The sequence below is a fragment of the Canis aureus genome, chromosome 19 (genome assembly GCF_053574225.1).
Source record: "Canis aureus isolate CA01 chromosome 19, VMU_Caureus_v.1.0, whole genome shotgun sequence".
NCBI classification, from domain to species: Eukaryota; Metazoa; Chordata; class Mammalia; order Carnivora; family Canidae; genus Canis; species Canis aureus.
The window spans coordinates 57,687,244-57,707,610 of NC_135629.1; the positions used below are offsets into that span (position 1 = coordinate 57,687,244).

Below are 20,367 nucleotides of genomic sequence, written 5' to 3' on the forward strand. Positions count from 1 at the left end.
GGCCTCTCAGCTTCCTGGAAGAGCTGAGCCTGGTCCGACATCGGCCAGGGCTGCACAGGGAGGAGGGAGGTTGGCAGGAAACAGACACCTCCTGGGGGGCGGGACGGCACCCCATCCCTGCACACAGTCCGGCAGCTCGGCCGGCTCCCGGACACCCAAACCTGTTGCAATCCAGAACGCTCCAGCACACGGAGCAGTGCGTCCCCTCCTGAGGGCAGATCACCAAGCAAGTCTAGGGCCTAACGAGCTCCCAGCACGTCATCCATGAGTGACAACCCACAGTCTGAAGGGACAGGAGTCAGACCAGGCCAACAGTCTCTCTCTTTCCTTTTTTTTTTTTTTTTTTTTTAATGGCTGCATTTCAAAGAACCACCATCTTTTCACTCAGAAAACTTCCCAGGAAGGGGATGGATTAGTGCAACAAATTGGCGGGCGTGACTGAACACAGAGTTCTCCGGGCATCTCGAGGAGAAGGCCCCATCAGCCCAGGCTGGCCACCGACGGGGGCCTGTAGAGACCAGACACGAGGAACGGACAGGGAGGACGAAGAGCCCGTCTCCTCACCCTGCCCCCACCCGCCCACCCTGAGCGGCAGGCCACCCCGTTTCCCGACTGGGAGCTAAGGCAACAGGGCAGCAGGAGCTGGGGTGGGGCTGAGCCCGTGGCCCGGGGCCAGCAGAGCCCTGGTGCGTCAGCAGGCCGGTGGCTCGCTGCTGTCCACCTGCAGCCCCTTGCTCAGGAGGAAGGCATCCTGCTTGGGGTCTCGGCCCAGGAAGAGCTTCAGCATGACGCTGGCATCCTGGGAGCCGCCGGGTCTCAGGATGCAGCGTCTGTAGTCCATGCCGACCTGCTGGGAACAGGGTGGGGGGGGTGAGGTCTTCACGCTCCCCCTGGACACGTCCTCCCGCATCCCCTCTCTCAGCCACAAGTGGGCTCTTGCATGTCTGCGTGGGCAGAGAGAACGTGCGTGCTCTTCACACACACAGGTGTCTCCACAAGCGTGTGCACATTACTGCACACGAGCACGTGTGCAGGGACACACCCATCAGAAACTCAAGGCCCTTCACCTCACAGAGGCTAAGCCCAGGCTGAGCCCACGACACGGGTGGTCGAGTTCCCGCTGTGATAGGACACAGGTCTGGAAAGCTGGCTGAGCACCCGGCCCCAGGAGGGTCCAGGGTGGCAAACTCTCAGGTCTGAGGGAGGGCCCACCTCCAGCACCTGGCAAGGACTAGCCGGTGCCTCAGCTGCCCTCCCGGGTCCTGGGCTGCAGGGACCAGAGAGAGGAAAGGTCCCCTACTCCCCCACAGGCAGGTACCGCCCCCCGCCAAGTGGCTGCCCTCCCCTCACCTTGCCGTTCAGGATGCCCTCCTGCTTGAAGCGTGTGTGGAACATGTCCATGGAGTACACCTCACTCCACAGGTAGCCGTAGTACTGGGCGTCGTAGCCACCGGCCAGGTGGCCAAAGGTCGCAGGCATGTTGGTCCCTGGGACAGATGTGGTAAGGCTCTTGCTGTGGCCCGAGTCCACCCCCTCCCCGCCCCCTCGGTGCCCCTTGCCAGGAGAAGGGGGCCTCAAATCAGCCCATCGGAGATGACCCACACACCCAGGAGAGGAACTGGCCTGACACTTCTAGAAAGCAGGAGCGGGACAACTTGGCCAAGGGAAATACAGCTCTGCTCACTATCTGCTGACGCTTAAGAGTTCATGCAAGAGGATATAACAAGGCACACCCCTACAGCAGAGAGCACGCACTGGTTAAAAAGCTTTTTGAAGGAATTTTTAAAGTGTCTGTGGAAGAAGCCAATGCCACACTACCTACATTAAAATCCTAAGTATTTTTACATGTGTTAATCCGAGCACTTGTGGTAACGCACAAAAATAGACACTAAAACTTTATTCAGAGGGACGCCTGGGTGGCTCAGCGATTGAGCATCTGCCTTCAGCCCAGGGCGTGACCCCAGGGTCCTGGGATCGAGTCCCGCATCGGGCTCCCCACATGGAGCCTGCTTCTCCCTCTGCCTATGGCTCGCTCTCTCTCAGGAACAAATTAAAAAAAAAAAAAAAAAGAAAAGAAAAGAAAGAAATAAAATCTTTAAACAAACAAAATCCACCTTATTTTCTACTCCAGGGTATGAAATCCCTGGTCTCTGCTGCACCTTCCAGGCTTGTTCAAAGCAGGTTGGGGGGGGGGGGGGAGGGATGGGGGGGGAAACACATACAGCCGGTGCCATACGAGTGACGCAGGAAAGCATGGAGCTGCCCACACCTGCCAGCCGCACAGCTGGAGCCGGCAGGCCCAGAAGCACAAAGCAGCCAGAGGGCCAGAGGCCGTCTGCTCCCTCCTGGGCCTCAGCTACAAACTGGTTTCAAACTGCCTTCACTAGATCTTTCTGACTCAGGGAAGGGCTGAGCCCCTGACCCCCAGGTGGGCCCACCTCGCGAGCAGCTACCTGGCGTGGCAGGGACCCCAAGGATCTCCTGGCAGAGGCGGGCATACTCCTCAGCCGGGTCGGCAGCCGTCTGCGTGTGCAGGGCCTGATCCACCTTGGCCAGTACGATCTGGCGCAGGTTGAAGAGACCTGGCGGGTAGAAGGAGACCGGGAGGCTGGCTCTGCACTCCGGCACCAGCGGTAAACAAAGCCATGAAGGCGTGTGCCTGGCCTACTGCGTGCGGCAGGGATGCACCCCCCCAGAGGCCCCCGGGCAGGAGGGCGGCTCCCGGCGGGCACCTGTGTTGGCCTGCCGGGACTTGATGAGCTTCTCGAGCAGCTCCTGGGGGATGGCGCTGCCCGTCCTGTAGTGCTGGGACATCCTGAGCAGCGGCTCCTTCTCCCACACCCAGTTCTCCAGCATCTGGGAAGGTGCTTCCACGAAGTCCCGCTCCACGTGCGTCCCGCTAAACATGGCAAACTCCGCCTGCGGGGGCGGGCGGAGCTGTAGGAAAGTCTGGGCCCGGCCTGGCCAGCTCCGAGCGCTGGTCTCACCCGGGCACGCGGTGCGCAGTGCTCTCCTGAGCAGCACGCACCGGGGAGAGGACAGCAGGCCGTGTGACACCCCAAAGCCTGGGGACGGGGGCAGCTGAGGCTCCTGGGGGGGCTGCCGATAACTGCGCCCACGACACAGGGAGGTGGGAGGAGGCCGGCCCCAGCTGGCCACCTATATTCCCCTCCACCCGCAAACCCAAAGCTCTCAAAAATCCCTACACTCTGCAAGGGGCTGGCCTGGAAACCACGGGATCTGGGCGGTCGTGTCAGAGGCACCCTGTGTTTTCTCACTCTTGTGTCAGAAATTTTCCTGAAAAAAACAGCCCCCGTCCGAGGTGTGCTAGGACCCGGCTCTGATAGCCACTCAGCCAAATGAGCTGTGCGAGCACGGCCACGTCCCCTCAAGGCCCTGGGCGAGGCAGGGACCTGGGAGAGGACACACGCTGGGCCTCATGACTCACGGACCCTATCTGTGACTCCGTCTACTTGGTAAACTTTATGACCCCAAGCCAAGGCCCAAGGCACTTCGTGGTCACTGGGCGCTCTGCTGCTGGGCTTTAACCAGGGTCCTTCTCGGGATCTATTAAGAGTCCGGTTTTTGGTGTTTTTTTTTTTTTTTTTTTTTTCTTTTTTGCATTTTTGTGTTTTTATAGGCAATTGGCCTCTTTAAAAGACATGTGGGTGGCTCAGTGGTTTAGCGCTGCCTGCAGCCCGGGGTTTGATCCTGGGGACCCTGGATCGAGTCCCACATCAGGCTGCCTGCATGGAGCCTGCTTCTCCCTCTGCCTGTGTCTCTGCCTCTCTCTCTCTCGGTGTCTTTATGAATAAATAAATAATAAAAAATCATTAAAAAAAAAAAAGTGTCTTTCAACAAAACGTACAACACAAGGCTGTGTATACTGCTCGTCACGACCAGAGGCTCGCAGGGACCTCACCCTGTGTTCCCACAGGAGCCCGGCTTCGGTATCTGCGGACTCAGGGCTTGTGGCTTTACAGGACAGAACTGCCTCGAATAGTGAGAACATTTATCTGGCAAGACCTGAAGGAAATGACAGAGCCGTGAGAGTCACGGGCAAAAGAATGTTCCGGATATGGGACAAACCCTGCGAGCATACAGCGCAGAGGCGGGAGGTGGCGAGGGGAGCTGCATGAACAGGACGAGGTGGCCGGGGCACACGGGGCCCCAGTGCCGGAGACTCTGCCCTGCCCCGAGGAGCCGTGGCGGCTGAGGGCCGACCAACACGAAGAGCTGAGAGTAACACTTCTAGAAAAGGAAAATTAGGAGAAAACAAGCTCTTCAGCAAGACACAAAGCACAAACTGTGAAAGACAAAAGGCACTACACGGAACACAAAAGTCAGAACCTTCTGCTCAAAACACACTTCTCGGTGCCCCCCACTCACAGGCACGTCCCTTGGCTGTAAAGAGGGCCGAGGCGCCCACACGCCGCCCCGGGGACGGACTCCGAGCCCACGACACTCAGGGAGGGCACCAGACACAGCAGGCCCCACAGGGTGTGAGTCCACATGTGTGACACGTGCAGGACGGGCTTGCCCACAGACGGGGAGGGGGCTCGGGGGGGCCGGGAGCTGAGCGTGGGGGACGACAACTAAGAAACATGAAGGTTCTTTCTGGGTGATAGAATGTTCTGGAACATCTGGACAGCAGTGACGGCCACATACCTTGGTAAACTAATGGTCACTGAACTATTCAACTTAAAATGAAATCACCGAGGGGGCCCTAAGCCAACGACCAGCGTCCTTCTAAGAGGATGTGAGAACACAAATGTGCACAGGGACGATCATGCGAGGACACGAGAGGACTCTGGCCGCGCGCTGAGGGGGTGGCCTCAGAGGGAACCAGCAACGCCAACACACTGACCACGCGTGCCCAGCCCCAGCACCGCAGGGACACACTTCTAGCCAGTAAGCCAGCCGTCTGCCGGGCTCAGTGACGGCTACTGGCCAAGGGGGCATCGCCGGGGCCGTGGTGACCCGGGGAGTGTTCACTGTGCAGACCCACCAAGCACCAAGCACCGCCCCCATCCCCGCGGCCCCTGCCCCCACCTGAGAGCACAGCTGGTGCATCACGTGCCCAAACTCGTGGAAGTAGGTCTCCACCTCGTCGTGCTGCAGCAGGGAGGGGGCGTCCGGGGTAGGCTTGGTGAAGTTGGCCACCATGGCCGCGATGGCAATCTGGCGGCTCCCGTCCTGCCGCAGGCAGCCGGGCTGCAAGCCAAAGCAGGCCGCGTGCCCGTACTTCCCTTCCCTGGGGACGGGGGCAGGGTCAGGCCCAGCCAGGGATCTGCTCTACGCACCGACTGGCCTGGGGCTACTGACCCCACAAGACCCCCTGGTTCCAGCACCCTGGCTCTCGCATCCCCTCACCCACCCGTCTACCAGCCGCCGACGGACGGAGCGGCTCAAGCTTCGGTCTCAGGAGCAGGTGCCCGGGAGCAGGAGTCCCGCCCGCCCCCCACCCCCGCCCCGAACACTCCCAGCCCCCGGCCAGGCCCTGCACAGCAGCGGCCCCACGACCCCTGGCACAGACAAGAACGACGAGGCAGAGAAGGGTGGCCCGGCTGACACGCACCGCGGGTAGAGGTCCAGGTAGAACTTCCCGATGACCCTCCCCGACGCCGAGTCCCTCACGGAGTAGAGCTTCACGTCCTCGTGCCACACGGTGGCGCCCTCCTCCAGGTCGAAGGTCAGCCCCAGCAGCTCCTGGTAGATGCTGAGCAAGCCCTGGGTGACCACCTGCATGGGGAAGTACTCCTTGAGCAGGTTCTGGTCCACGCTGTAGCGGGTCTCCTCCACCTGGTTCATGTAGTAGCGCATGTCCCAGGCGTTGATGCGCCCGTCGAAGTCCAGGCCCCGCTTCTCGCACTCGGCCTTCTTCAGCTCCAGGATCACGGCACGCTCCTGCTCCCCAAGGGGCTTCAGCTTCTGGGCCAGCTCATCTGCGGAGGGCAGAGGGGAAGGCAAGGCTACCTCCCTGCAGCGGCTGCCCCCAGGGCACCCCCAGGCCCAGCACCCCGCCTGGAACGCCTGGGCTGCCGGTACAAGCTAGATAGGCCACGCCTCCCCCTGCAGCAGCCAGGTGGTGGGGGGTGGGTGGCCCCCGGTGCCACAAGCCAGAAAGGACGGCCAGGGTGGGGACGCTTGCCCAGAGCTCACGCCATGAGACAGAGCAGGGAGCACATGCAGCCTCACCCCAGAGCCCTACGCTTGTCCATCAGGTTGGAGCCCTGTGAAGCTGACCGGGGCTCAGGGGTGTCAGGAGTCCCACTCCAGGGCGCACAGAGAATGGCTCTGAGGCCTCATCACACTGTGGTCACAAACAACCCGACTCCCTTCTGGAACCCACGGCGGGAGGCTGGGGGAGGCTGGGGGAGGCTGGGGGAGGCAAGGGGTTACCTAGGAAAGTGGCCACCACCTGGCTGCTCTTAGCCATGTTCATCTCCAGGACGTAGTCGGCGTGTGTGCTAAACCCCAGCAGGCTGGACTTCTGGGCCCGGAGGGTCACCAGCTCTCTGAGGATCGCACAATTCTCCTGGAACCGACCAATGAATGAGCAGTTCTATGGGTGCTGGGCCCACCACCTCCCACTGGGTCCTCTGGAACGCAGGACCACCAGCTGTGCCTCGTTCCCCTCCCTCCTTCCCACGGCCTAGGTTTCCATGGCTGCCCTGTGGTCCTGACACAACACATGCAGCTCTATAAACCCCCAGGTCCCGTTTGGACCAGAAAGGTGTCATCGTGAGGGGTGTCAAGGCCGTGGGTGGAGAGCGGTGTGGGGCCGGGACTCTGCAGGACAGCCTCGGGGCACTGTGCATGGGGAGCTCACCCCCGTCTGCTGGAGGCACTGAATAGAAGCGAGGCTGAGACCACACCGCGGCATGGACACAAATACACGCGTCTGCGCGGGAATGGATGTCTGTGCGTTGAAGACACGCCCCGGGCCGCAGTTAGAGGGCCCAGGCCAGCACACAAGACACAGAAAGGGGGAGGACGCATCTGCAGACCCCAGCTCAAGCCCCAGCAACGCCACTGAAGAGAGAGAGAGGGGACGACTGAAGCTAAGGCGCAGAGCAGTGGACACTCGCAGACACAGGACTGGCGCTGTGGCCGGGGGCCAGAGCTGGACCCCGCGCGGAAGGCCGGGAGGGGCAGGCTGACTCGCCTGGGCGCCTGCCCACCACTGAGCCTGGCCCAGCGGGCACCGGGCACCCAGGACAGGCCCCACCACTTGCGGCATCGCCTTCCCACCTGCTTGCACCGGCAGTTGAAGGCCTCCTCCACCTTCCTCCTGGTCTCGGGCACGTGGCACTTCTTCAGGAGAGGAAAATAATGTGGGTACTTGAGAGTGACTTTCAACTTGTCATCCCCAGCCTTCTCCAGCGAGTTCAGAAAGTCCTCCGGGAGCCCTCCTGTAGGAACAAAACCAGGGCTGCCACAGGCCCGTGCAGCTGGGGAGGGAGGCAGGCTTCCCTTCCACGTGGGAGGCTAGGACGGGGAGCCTGCAGGGAACAGGGCACCAGGCCCGGCATCCCCACCCTGCCCTGAGCCCTCCGGGAAGACGGAGCCCCGCTGCCCTTCCCAGCAAGGCTCCCAGGGAGGAAAAGCCCCACTCGGCTCCACCCTTGGCACAGGGGGCGTCCAGGGGCTGTGGTCTCTTCCTCGTCCCTTCTCCACCGCGGACAGATGCTGCCCGGCCGCCCTCACCATCGCCGCGGCCCACACTTCTGCAACAGCCTCTCACCCAGGTCCCCACCCGCGAACCATCCTCCTTCGACAGAGACCTGGGTGCTGCACCTCAGAACGAACACGTCCAGGGCCACCGCCTCACACCCCGGCTCTGACTCGGCCCACAGCTCCTTCCAAGGCCAGCTCGCCCGGGGCCCTCACCTCGGGACAGGTGAGAAGGGACGCGCCGCAGCAGGGTGGGCAGGGCCAGGCAGGGCACCGTTTGCGAGGCCCCCGCTTTGGCACAGAGGTGCGTGTGCACGTGTGCAGACAGACACCCACTTCCTAACTGGCGACGACCTGGGAACGACAGGCCCGCAGCAGCAGCGCGCACATCTTGGTTTCTAAGTGCCAGGCCAGGGCGAGGACAAATGAGCCCGGGACCCCAGACCCAGAGAAAGTGCCCAAAGAACAACAGGAACACTTCACGCTGTAGAGGCCCTTGAGGTAGAATTAGGACAACCTGGGCATGACAACGGTGACCGCGGCAGACCGCCACCCATGAGGAACGGGGCCTCCGTCCACACCGACCTCTGCACACGGATCAACCACTAAGTGGGGCGAGGGAGGTCCTGACTCGAGAGACCAGCACATGAACACACAGAAGGGGGTCAGGGCGCCTCTCATGGGAGCGTCACCGGCAGCGCAAGGCGAGCGGCAGCCCCCGAGCCCCTCCCGAGAAGCCGCTGCCGGGAGAGCGCCAACCCCTCCAGGCAGGCACGGGGCACCGAAGCAAGGCCACGGGGGGGTGCTGGGGACAGACACGCTGACCGACACCTCATGAGTCAAAGCCCTGTCCCTCAGGCGAGCAGAAGGTAAACAAGCGCCACACCCTTGCTCAGCAGGACCTGCAGGCAGGCTGGCCACACCGTCCTCGCCGCAGCCCCCCTGACCCCTCCGCCCCCGACCCCCCTGCCCCCCGAGGCCGGGGGCTCTGCTTCACTCCACGGTGCTGGGGCGACCTGCTGCCCACACAGGAGGCCACGCTGAGGCGGCAAGGCCCCTCGGGCTGGACAAATGGGCAGAGAAGCCGGCCTGCGAGGGGGTGGGCGAGCAGATTTGTCCCCCGATTCGAGACCCAGGGTCCTGTGGCCAGAAAACACAGCGGGCGCCTGACCTTAAACAGGGGGCCACGTGGGGGACCTGCCATCTGAGGCTCAGGCACAGAGAGGACTGAACCAGAACGGGGATGGCCCGCAAGGCCCTGTTCAGGAAGGCCGTGACCATGGGCACCTCTGCAAGCTAGCTGCCTTCTGGGGGCTCGGGCAGCAGGATGGGGACCCCCGGCAGAAGGGCCCAACACACCCTCCCGTGAGGCCACCACCGCAGGGTCACTGCCACAGCCCTCGGGCGCCTCACACGGGACGGGCAGGGCTCTCGCAGGCAGCAGTGAGACCGCCGGCCTGGGCCTTTCCAAAGCGTCCACGTTGGGAGAAATGAAAATACTTTTGTAGGTGGCTGAGGGACAGTTCAACAGGAGGGAGCCAATGGGACGCCTGGGGGCTCAGTGGTTGAGCGCCTGCCCTTGGCTCAGGGCGTGACCCCAGGGTCCTGAGAACAAGTCCCGCATCCGGCTCCCTGCGTGGAGCCTGCTTCTCCCTCAGCCTGTGTCTCTGCCTCTCTCTCTCTGTCTCTCCTGAATAAATCTTAAAAAAAAAAAAAAAAAAAAACAGGAAAGGAGCCAAAAGAGATAGTAAAATGCAACATGGCCCTGACCAGACCCCGACGGCGGAGGAACACACAGAGGGTCAGCGGGTCGGCAGAGCAGGGCACGCGGGCTGCATTCTCAACGCCACAGCTGTTCCGTGCTGTCTCCCGGTGGGAGGGGTGTGTGGAAAGGACACGGGACGGCCACACTCCTGGGCAAGGCTCCCAAGGCCTACGACACCTCTCCAACAGCGGGAAGGACGTACGTGTGGCAGAGACCACAGGAAGGGCAGGAAGTCAATGTCAGCGCGGGGCCAGGAGAGCCGAGCTCACGGGGCTGCCCGCCGTAGGGCTCTCACAACTTTCCCACAGCCGCCAAGTTTACCGAAAATGAAACCTCTGGGGTGAGAGCAGCAGCACAAACAGTAAAAACTAAAAAAGACACCTCGGCCCCAGCCCTTCAAAATCCCCTATAGCCAGTTTGGAAAGAAGAACCAGCCAGGATTTAATCTACCTCCTCACAAGATTCAAACAAGAGGGCAGCCCGGGTGGCTCAGCGGTTTGGAGCCGCCTTCAGCCCAGGGCGTGATCCTGGAGATCCGGGATCGAGTCCCACATCGGACTCCCTGTGTGGAGCCTGTTTCTCCCTCTGCCTGTGTCTCTGCTTCTCTCTCTCTCATGAATAAAGAAAATCTTTAAAAAAAAAAAAAAAAAGATTCAAACAAGAGCAGCTGGTGGGGGCCTGGGGCCCAAAGGGGAAATCCTGGCCAACTCAGCCACTAACCCGGTGTTCCCGGCATCACTCGAGGATCTGGAAATGTGAATTCCTGAGCGCTGAGTGTTCCAAGTGGAGACACCCCCTCGCCCCAGGGCGGTGGGGCACAGATGTCCCTGCACTTTGGAAGCTGGCGGGAGGTGGCCACGGCCTGACAGGGTCCTGGGACGGTGCGCCAGCCCCCCCATCCCGCGTCCCCCACCACACGCCCCCCATCAGTACCCAGCTCCTCTCGCGTGAGTGGCAGGAAGGTCGTGTCCTCGTTCAAGTTCTTGTTGAAGTCGATGCACAGAAGACTCAGCTTCTTCTTAATGCTCTTGATTTTCTGGAGGGAGGAGCACAGCTGTGAGTGGAGTGTAGCCACCAGGGCGGGGGGCTCCCTGCCTGTGGGGAGGAGGCACAGACCAGGCGGGAAGAGGGGTCGGAAAAGACAGACATCAAGTCCTGGTACTGGTCTGCACGGCGCCAACAGAACACAAGACACCGGCTTCCGCGGAGCAGCCTTGGTGACCCTGGGGACCTCAGGCTCATGTCCCCATCTGTTATGGGTCCCCGGCCAAGACCGCTCTGGACCCTGTCACCTTCTGGGTCCACAGCCTCGGCTTTTGGACATTTTGACAGAGCAGCAGTGCAAAGCCTCTTCGGAAACTTCGGGTGGGGGTGAGGCGCGGCCCCATCAGCCCCCACCCCCTCTCCCAGGGGCCTGGAGCCAGCCCAGCCCTCGGGGGGACACCAGCTGCTGGCCAGCAGCGGCTGGAGGGCCTGGGCCGGGCGCGTGAGCCCCTGGCTCAGAAGCAGCCCCAGGCCATGGCCTCGCAGGCCACCACCCGGCCAGGCGTCCTCTCGGCGGACAGCGGCACACCCCAGGGAGCAGGGCCCAGCGCAGAGCCCCAGCTGGACGCCTCCGTGAGACTCCCTGCTGTACCCCGAGCTCCCCGGGTCCCTCCTGCCGAGGCGGCTCCCAAGTTACAGTGGGTACAGCCCCCAACGCCACATGCCGGACCTTCAACAACATGGTGGGGCTCTAAGGCCTGTGGGGACACCCGGCCGGCTTGCTCGGGGGAGCACGGGACTCTGGGCCTCGGGTCGGGGGCTCAAGCCCCATGGGAGGCATGGAGCCTGCTCTAAAAAAAATGCAAACAGCCTTCCGTTGCTCTGGCCGAGCGCTCAACGAAGCTGAGGTGCCACAGTGGGTCTGGGCCCCACAGTCCTGGGAGTGAATCTGACTCAGGTCCCACTGACACTGGTTTGTTTTCTGGGTTTTGTTTTTAAGATTCTTGTTTTTACAAGGGTGTCCGGTGGCTCAGTTGGTTGAGTGACTCACTCTCGGTTTCTGCTCAGATCGTGATCTCAGGGTCCTGGGACTGAGTCCCACATCAGGCTCCCTGCTCAGGGGGGAGCCTGCCTCTCCCTCTCCCACTCCCCATAATTGTGCTCTTTCTGTGTTAAACAAGTAAAAAAAGTTTTTTTTTTTTATTCATGAGAGAGAGAGGCAGAGACACAAGCAGAGGGAGAAGCAGGCTCCCTGCGGAGAGCCCAACACAGGACGCGATCCCGGGACCCCAGGATCAGGCCCTGGGCTGAAGGCAGCACTAAACTGCTGAGTCACCCAGGTTGCCCAAGTAAATAAAATCTTAAAGGAAAAAAAAGAGAGAGATTCTTATTTTTATGTAATTTCCTCACCCAACATGAGGATCAAACTCATGACCCCGAGATCAAGTCAGCCAAGCGCCCCTCACTGGCTTTGGTTTTAACAGCAAATATGCCTCATCTCTCGGAGCCCTGGTTTCTCCAGCCGTGAGGCAGAGGCGCTGGCCTAAGCAGGACAGCGTCAGTTCCAAGTGACGAGAGAGTCGCTGAACTCTGGGTGTGGACCCAACGTCGCATTAACCATGTCTTTCGTTTCCTGTGCCCTGGTGCCTTCCCAGCTGGGCGGTCTCGTGGACCCTGGAGGGCTGGCCTCTCCTAGGGGTGGCCAATTCCCAGCGACGGTAAACAGCTCACCCGTAAGGGCAGCTCTTGTGTGCAAACCAGCCAGTCCAGAGCCCACAGCTCAGCCATCCCCTTTCTGTGGCTGCCTGGCACTCAGAGAAAATGGGGAGGGAAGGGGTGAACAAAGATCCTCAGTGATTAGCCACAGGACAGGGGCAGGCACGGCCCTGATCGCCTCTGATACAGGCCAGACTGAAGGAGATGCCATCTGTGAGGCTGGGACGTACGATAATCAACGTGTATTTGCTCTTCGTCCCTGTTCCTGGCACGTGGCTCCTAAAACCTTTGAAATTTCTTCAGCGACAAGAAGACACTGCAACAGCCCAAGAGTCAAGTGTGTGGGGCCCGTCGTGTTACTCGTCACCAGCCCCTATCCACTACATGTGAGAGCATGATCCTGAGATGACTTCTGGGAAGCTCCTGAGGATGGGGGCCGGGGACCACCCACGGAGCAGCGCGGCCCCTCCTGCCTACCCCGGGAGGGGAGAGGAGCTGGAGGTGGCAGGCTGAATCAATCACCAATGCTTTAACCAGTCATGTCTACACAATGGGGCCTCCGCAGGACTGCTGAAGGACAGCTTCAGGGAGCTTCCGGGGTGCCGCACACACTGGGAGGGCCGAGCCCCGTGCCTCTCCCCCAGACCTCTCCCTGCGTCTCTCCTCCACGTGGCCGTTCCAGGTTATGCCCCTTATGAGAACTCATAGTAAGTAAACTTTCCCCGAGTCCCGTGAGCTGCTCTAGCAAACAACGTGAACCTGAGGAAGGGGTGGGAACCTCGGAACCACAGAGCTGGTCAGTCAGAAGTAGAGAGGACAACCTGGATGTGGTCGTTGACTGTGTCTCAAGGTGGGGCAGTCTTGAGGGGCCAAGCCCTGAAGCTGCAGGACCCGACACGTGTCAGACCGTGTCAGAATTGCGTCTGACTGTAGGACACCCGGCTGGTGTCACAGAGAACAAAACCACACACCTCTGGTATCAGAAGGAAGCTGTGGTGTTGATGTCAGAACAGGAGGCCCACAGTGAGACAGATTTCCTTAGTGCCATGGCATCAAAGTCCCAGCGAGGACCGACCAAGGTGTTCCCCCCAACTGTGCACTCGCTCTGTGGCTGAGGGAGCGCCAGGCTCTCAGGAAGGCCACGCTGCAGCATCAGGGAGGGCAGATGTGGGTGGAGGGAGAGCTGCTCCAGACAGACCTCCCATTCCAGAATCGAGGCAGCAGAGAGGTGGGCACCCAGCCAGAGGCTGGGCCCTCAGATGGTGCAGACAGGGGAGCCCCTCCGACCCCCGCCAGCACTCACCTGTTGAGTGTCCTCAGGTAGATGTAGGCCGTTCCTTCTGCCCAGCTTGACCAGTCGCTCCAGGTACCGCAGGGCCTCCGGCCTCAACGAGTCCTTCTGAACTTTCTCCTAGGGTAAGACAATCCCAGCGCTGTCGATGATGAAACACAGGGGCACCGCCGGGTGCCAGTGAGGCAGCGGGAGGCCGGGGCACCCGCACAAACATCACTGCAGGGAACGGGGACGCTGCAGCCACGGTGGGGGGGGGGGCGCAGCAGAAGCCCTTTCCAACCACACCCAACTCAGCGAGTGGGCTCCCAGGCAGCCGTCCCAGAGACACCAACACTGACATGTGCACCAAACCCGTCCATGGCACCCGCTTCCTGGGAATAGCCCAAACTAAAACCAGCCTGCAGGGCCTCACACAGGGGAATGGCTGAATGGAAATGAGAATGGTGGGTGGCCTCAAGGTCATTATCCCTGTTGGGACAGTGACTGGTTTCACCAAACATCATGCTGGGGGAAACTGGGCTAAGCACAGGCCACGCTGTCTGAATCATTTCTTAGAATGGCACGTACATCTACAGAGATCTCGAAGCTCCAATTAAACACAAAACACTGCTTGTGCTCCCACAGGTCGCCCACCTGCACTGGCCCCAGTGCACGCCCGTGTGCGCTCCTGACCAAGGTGCGGCAACAGGCGCTATGGGACAGCGCGGACGAGCATCACCGTCCGCCTCCACAGCTCCCTCCGACACCAGCAGCCAAGGCCCGAGAGGCAGGACACTAGCCCTCCCTGCGGACCCCCCAGCAAGGTCGGGAAAGGGAAACCATGTGCTGGACGCAGGAATGGCTTAAAAAGTCTAGGGCTTTTAGACTCTACGTTTGTGTTTCTCTGCTCTGCATTTGTCTGTCTTTCTTCCACATTCCTTCACTGTGCTAAAACAGAACACAAAACTTACCACCTCAGCTGTTCTTAAAACGCACAGTTCAGGGTTTAAGTGCACTTGCACTGTCACACATCAATCCCCACCAACCCATAGGGCCCACCCACAGGGCCCCTCAGCTCTCTACCTCCTAGGGTCCGAGAACACAACCATCAAGTCTAAGGAGGTTCTGAACCCAGCAGTGCCCATCGGGACGTCAGTCTGTCCCTCCCAGAGTCTACCACCAGCATTACTGGTGCTGTGCCCCGTCAGCCGTGCCCCCAGGCCAAGTGGACGTGGGCACCTCGCTGCATCCTCACCTGCAGCCAGACAATCCTCTGGTACACATCCTGCCTCATGCTCATCTCCACGTCAAACTCAGACAGCTTTTTGTCCGCCTCTGTGCTGGCCGTCCGAATGTCCTTGGATGGAGAAACGTGCTGCGGGAAGTCCAGGATGTTCCTCTGAACTGAAGCGGGGAGAGAACAGGACAGGTGTGAACCTAGGCCCCAGGTATAAACTGGCAAGTACCGGCCTCACCCCCACCAGGCACGCAGCTCATCTACATCTCATCTGTTCAGTGAACACTTTCCACACTGGGCCCTGGGCCGGGAGCCGGAGGGAGGGGCATGGTCATCCACGTAGGATGGAAACAGACTCAACTGCCAACACTCCAAGACAAGGGCCGTGACAGAGAAACATGACAAGACCTAGAAAGGCTAAAATAACTCAAATCCAGAAAGAACCACAGCTGCTGATGGCAGCATCTTAAATTGATCTCTAACTTACAGAGCACACCCGCATTTGGTTAAACAGAGGAAGCATAGAAGGCTGTGAGAGCGTAAGCTTTAACAGTCACCGCCTGACCGGCAACCCACCAGTAGGTGCCCACCCTCGTGAAGTGAGAACAGGGAATCACACATGTTCACAGCAGCTGGACCAGGAATAACCCAACAGTGAACATGACCCAAACGTCCACTGACGGTTGGAGGGACAAACATGACGCACCCACCACCCATGGGCACATCACTCGGCTGTGAACAGGAGGGAGGTGCCCATACGTGCTGTCTGGGGGACGGACTCTGAGCCGACACTCAGGAGGGAACCAGACACTGGAGGTCCCACGGGATGTGAGTCCACATGTGTGACACGTCCAGGACGGGCTCATCCACAGATGGGAAGGGGGCTCATGGGAGCCAGAGAGGATTGGGGGTGACTGCAATGCAGGATGATTTCTCTTCGGGGTGATGGAATGTTCTGGATTAGACCATGATGATGGTTGGACACCTCTTAATATAAATATAAAAACCACTGGAAAGTATGCTGTAAGTGAACAAATTCTATGCTACGTAAATCAGACCTCTACAGAGCATTTAAATTTTAAAACGCATATATTGGGATCCCTGGGTGGCGCAGCGGTTTGGCGCCTGCCTTTGGCCCAGGGCACGATCCTGGAGACCCGGGATTGAATCCCACATCGGACTCCCGGTGCATGGAGCCTGCTTCTCCCTCTGCCTGTGTCTCTGCCTCTCTCTCTCTCTCTCTGTGACTATCATAAATAAATAAAAAATTTAAAAAAAAATTTAAAACACATATATTCTGTGTTGGGAAGACCTACATTCCAATCGCAGCTTGGTCGCTTGCGTGTCCCCAGGGCAGACCTGCCGTGGGCTGCCCGAGAGAGGACAGCGAAAAAGACAGAAACAGCATCTGTCCGTCTGCGATTTACAGGCTCACAAGCGCCTGTGACTGCACCAAGTGTGACAACAAAATGGTGCAGTGTGGGAACAATGCAAGCAGCTGGTGTGAGCAGAGGGGGCGTGGGAAGGGGCTCCCGAAGGTAGTAAATCTGTGATCACAGAAAAGCCCAAAATCCAGTAGGCAGGGTGTGTGAAGCCCCAAGACGGGAGAGTGCGCAAGTGCAAGCGGCCACTAGGCCGGCACACACAGACTCAGAGGAGGGGCAGTGAGGGGCAAACTGCACAAAAAACATCATCATGGACTCTGGCCTTCGTCCGGGTGGCAGTGGGACGACACTGAGAGGCTGGTGAGGGGAATGCCACAATTCAATTTTAGTTTCCTCTAATATTGCTGGGGTGGGTTGGGGGGGCCTGGGGGCCTCAGTCGGTTAAGCATCTGCCTTCGGCTCAGGTCATGACCCCTGGCTCCTGGGATGGAGCCCCACATCGAGCTCCCTGCTCAGCGGGGAGTCTACTTCTCTCTCGTCATGCACGCACGGACATGCGTATGCTTTCTCTCAAATAAATAAAATCTTTAAAAATAAAATTCCTTGGGCTATTGAGGAGAGACAGAAAAAAAGGCTGTAGGAGTGAAGCTGGTATCTGGCAGGGCTGCACCCAACAGGCAGGAATCAGCCTCATGCAATTGCCAAGAGTCTATCTGGAAAGAGACTGGGGGGTGGGGGTTGAATGGGGCGCCCAGAAACCCACGGCATCCAGGGATGCTCCAGGAGAACCCCCCAGCTGAGATTCTCCAAGGTTCCCAGAAAAGGACTTTTGCTGGAGATCCAGAGGCAAGGGTTTCCTCAGTTCGGAGCTTTCTGCTGCGAGACTGGTCTCAGTCTTTTTTTTTTTTTTAATTTTTATTTATTTATGATAGTCACAGAGAGAGAGAGGCGCAGAGACATAGGCAGAGGGAGAAGCAGGCTCCATGCACCGGGAGCCCGATGTGGGATTCGATCCCAGGTCTCCAGGATTGCGCCCTGGGCCAAAGGCAGGCGCCAAACCGCTGCGCCACCCAGGGATCCCTTGGTCTCAGTCTTTTGCTCCCACACTGGCAACCTCTACAGATGGGCCTTGAGGTAGCAGCTCTGGATCTATCTGAGCACCTCGCCCCTCAAAGGGAACAAACAGATCCTAAGGAGAAGGACCCAGGTGGGTGGTGGTGATGAGGACACCTGATGGCATCAGGTTACCTAAAGCGCCAGGGCGGGGTGGGGTGGGGGGAGCGAAGGGGGCCAAGTTCAGTGGCTCAGAGAGAAAACACCTATCTCCTGGGACAGAGGAAGGAGCGGGAAGCGGCAGCTCCAGTTTCAAGGCTGGCACCTGAGCTGGCTCCTGGAGAGGAGTGCTGCTGTCCTGCTCGGATGCCGTAGCCCATGAGGACCCAGTACGCCAAGCAGTGCAGCACGGTACACACGGGAACCGGTGGCACCCCAGGCTACCTCTTGCTGAGCAGATGCCTCTACCCGCCATCAGCCCCTTTATCCGTCACCACCACCCCAGAGAGTAGATGGCCTCACCCACGGCCAGGGTACAGGAGCTCCAAGGCCTGGGTTGCGTCTGCCTCCCCGCCTGGATCCTGACCTGGATTTACCTGTGTAGGACACCTCCACATCGGCCAGCGCCTTGAGGGTACTCTCATAGGACACGTCTTCAAACTTCTGGGAGCCCACCTGGTCATACACACGCTTAGTCTGCTCGATGAGCTCCACAGTGAGCTCCTCTATTTGCTGGGCGCTCAGGTCCCATCTCAGGTAGTTCACCACGGAGCACGGGGCCGCTGTGTCCAGGGCATCTCCTACACAGGCTGAACAGAGAAGACACAGCCCCACACTGAATGGGTCTGCTTCCAGGACAGAAGGGTTAGACTAACTAGGGGCTGAGGGGAATGGACAGGAGCACTGTTTCCCCATGAAGGTTGGCAAGGCCCAAAGGCTTTGTGGGGGAGCGCAAGTCGATCAATCCTCTAAAGCAGAAGATGCTGCAACCCGGGAGACACTGGGCGATCTCTGACATGCTTGTGCTCGTCGCAACTGGAGAGCGATGCTATTGCATCGAGTGGGTGGTGGCAGGGCCCAGGACACCCCCCCTAAGGGACCCAAGCCCCAACGCTGGCTGTGCTGGGGTGGTTATTTGGTATACACCTCCGTCACACTGAGTTAACTTGTTTGATTACAGGGTACTACCCCTGATGTCCCTTGACATAATACGACGTTTGTACTGTATTACTTTCCTAAAATAGGGAAAATTCTTTATTCCTAAACCATCCCTAGCCCCAAGAGGTTTTGCATAAGAGACTGTGGTCTATAATAACAGCTGTCACTTAAACTGCTGTGCGGTGTTCAGAGTGAAGATGTTTTACTTTCGTTCCCTCACTGATTCCCTCTGGGTCCTATGTGGCCCCCATCATACAGATGGAGGTCCTGAGATGTGCACGATTTGTCATGATCGTGCACATTTTACATGATCCCACGCCAGCAAGTGGCAGAGGTGGGATTCGAACACATGCAGTCTGACTTCAGCTCCAACCTTGAACCAATGTATCATCTGTCCCCCCCTCCCCTGCTTTGTAAATATCTGGTTGTCCAACCTTCCTGCCCCTTTCCGAGGCTCCGCCCCGCACTCAGGTTTACAGTTCAACCCTTACTGGACTCTATACCAGGGATTAGCAAACAGTGACCTGTTTTTGTACACCCTTGGTGCCCAGTTGTGACAACCACAGGTGTCCCAGACACTGCCCAGTGTCCCCTGGCGTGGCGCCATCACCGCGGTTGAGGGTCACTGACAAACAGTAAGTGGGGAAAAAGAAAGGCTCTGGAGCCGGGCCAGGTGGGATGTTCTGGCCAAGTGACTGCTGCGAGCTTAAGGAAACGCTTTCTGCTTGCAGGGCACCGTGGACTTCAGAACCACAGAGAAAAGACGCGGGTCTGTGCCACGCTGGGTGGTAAACGAGCGCTCCAGAAGCTGGGACAAGGTAGGAGATACGTGTCAACAGCTACAATCGTCAGCAAATCTCCTGGAGGACGCAGGACCTGAAAAAAAAAAAACCGGAGCAGGCGCATTCCTTCTGTAGTATTTCAGCTTGCCACCTACGTGCTGGGTCTCCAGGCTAACGACGATCCTGCTGCAAACAAGGCAGACAACATTTCTGCCTTCCTGAGACCTCGAATAACCCAAATCACGATCATCATTAACGCAATTATCATCGCAGCCGGTTGGGGAGGGGGCGGGAAGAGAGACCAGCAAAAGAAAAACAAACAAACAAACTCAGGAGGCATCCACACAGCAGCCTGGGCAATTTTCTAAATAGGCGACGCACATCCCATCACTTCCATAAGGAAAACGCTTTCGGGACACACCCTTCTGCCCTGAAAAATAAAAGCAACTCCCAGCCCCGTTCTGGCGGAGATGACTTGTTGCTACTCAACCGCGCTCCGCGTGCACGGGCCTGGCCGCCTTTGCCCTCGCCGTTCCCGCCACCCACGACGGTCCTCCTGCACGTCTTGGCAGCACAGCTGCTGGCCGCCCCGTTCCGGGTGGAAAGGCCACCTCCTCCAAGGAGCCCTCCAGGATTGCGCGCGCGCGCTCTCTCTCTCTCTCTCTCTCTCTCTCTCTCACCGCCCCCCCCCCCCGGCAGCGCCGTCAGCCCCACCACCGACCACTCTGTAGAGCGGCTGGCCTGCTTCTCTGTTAAGCGAACGCCTGTCTCCGGCCCTGGAACTCCGCCGAGGGCTCACGGTCGCCCCCGGGGCCCGCCCCGCGCTCAGCCCAAGCCGCGCGGAGCTGACTGAATGAGTGAAGCGCCGGTAAAGCTGGTTTCCATTCATTCGGCCGCCGACGAGGCGGGTCCCGGGGGGGCCGATCCGTTTCCCCCCCGACCCGGGTCCAGGCCCCCGAGGGTCACTGGGCTCGGCTCCTAGGCCCAAGCGGCGACCCCGGCGGGCGCGAGGCAGGCAGGGGCGCCCGGGTGCGGCGAGCGGGGCCGGGCCGCGGGGCAGCGGTACCTGCTGGGGGCTTCATGGTGGGCAGCTGTGCGCCGGCCGCCCCTCGGTCCTCCCGCTCCGCGTCGCGCCGCCTGAGCCGCCGCAGCCGGCCGCCTCCGTGTGCTCCGGGTCCGCAGCAGCCGGGACCGAGGCGCCCGCCGCCCGCGCGCCCGCGGAATGCTGGGAGGGCACGTGTGCCGAAGGCCCAGGCGCACGCGCGCCCCGGCTCCGCCCACACCCCGGAGGCGGAGCTTTGGCGGGCTGGCGCACTCTGCGCACGCGCCGGAACCCT

The 20,367-nt window shown here is 59.8% G+C and overlaps 1 protein-coding gene across 2 annotated transcripts; it reads right to left on the reverse strand.

Moving 5' to 3' along the window:
- Positions 1 to 315: 315 nt before the first annotated feature.
- Positions 316 to 20,255, reverse strand: THOP1 (thimet oligopeptidase 1). Of its 2 annotated transcripts, none has more exons than XM_077860589.1 (13): positions 20,097 to 20,255; positions 17,687 to 17,899; positions 14,671 to 14,819; positions 13,446 to 13,553; positions 10,376 to 10,478; positions 7,255 to 7,415; positions 6,403 to 6,538; positions 5,579 to 5,945; positions 5,053 to 5,254; positions 2,733 to 2,919; positions 2,454 to 2,582; positions 1,351 to 1,487; positions 316 to 847 (listed from the first exon to the last, which is right to left on the reverse strand). In XM_077860589.1, the coding sequence occupies exons 1-13, from the start codon at positions 20,110 to 20,112 to the stop codon at positions 692 to 694; spliced, it is 2,064 nt and encodes a 687-aa protein (XP_077716715.1). In that variant the 5' UTR covers positions 20,113 to 20,255; the 3' UTR covers positions 316 to 691. The 2 variants fall into 2 exon arrangements, with proteins under 2 accessions (XP_077716715.1, XP_077716714.1); XM_077860588.1 differs by having other exon boundaries at positions 316 to 850.
- Positions 20,256 to 20,367: the final 112 nt, after the last annotated feature.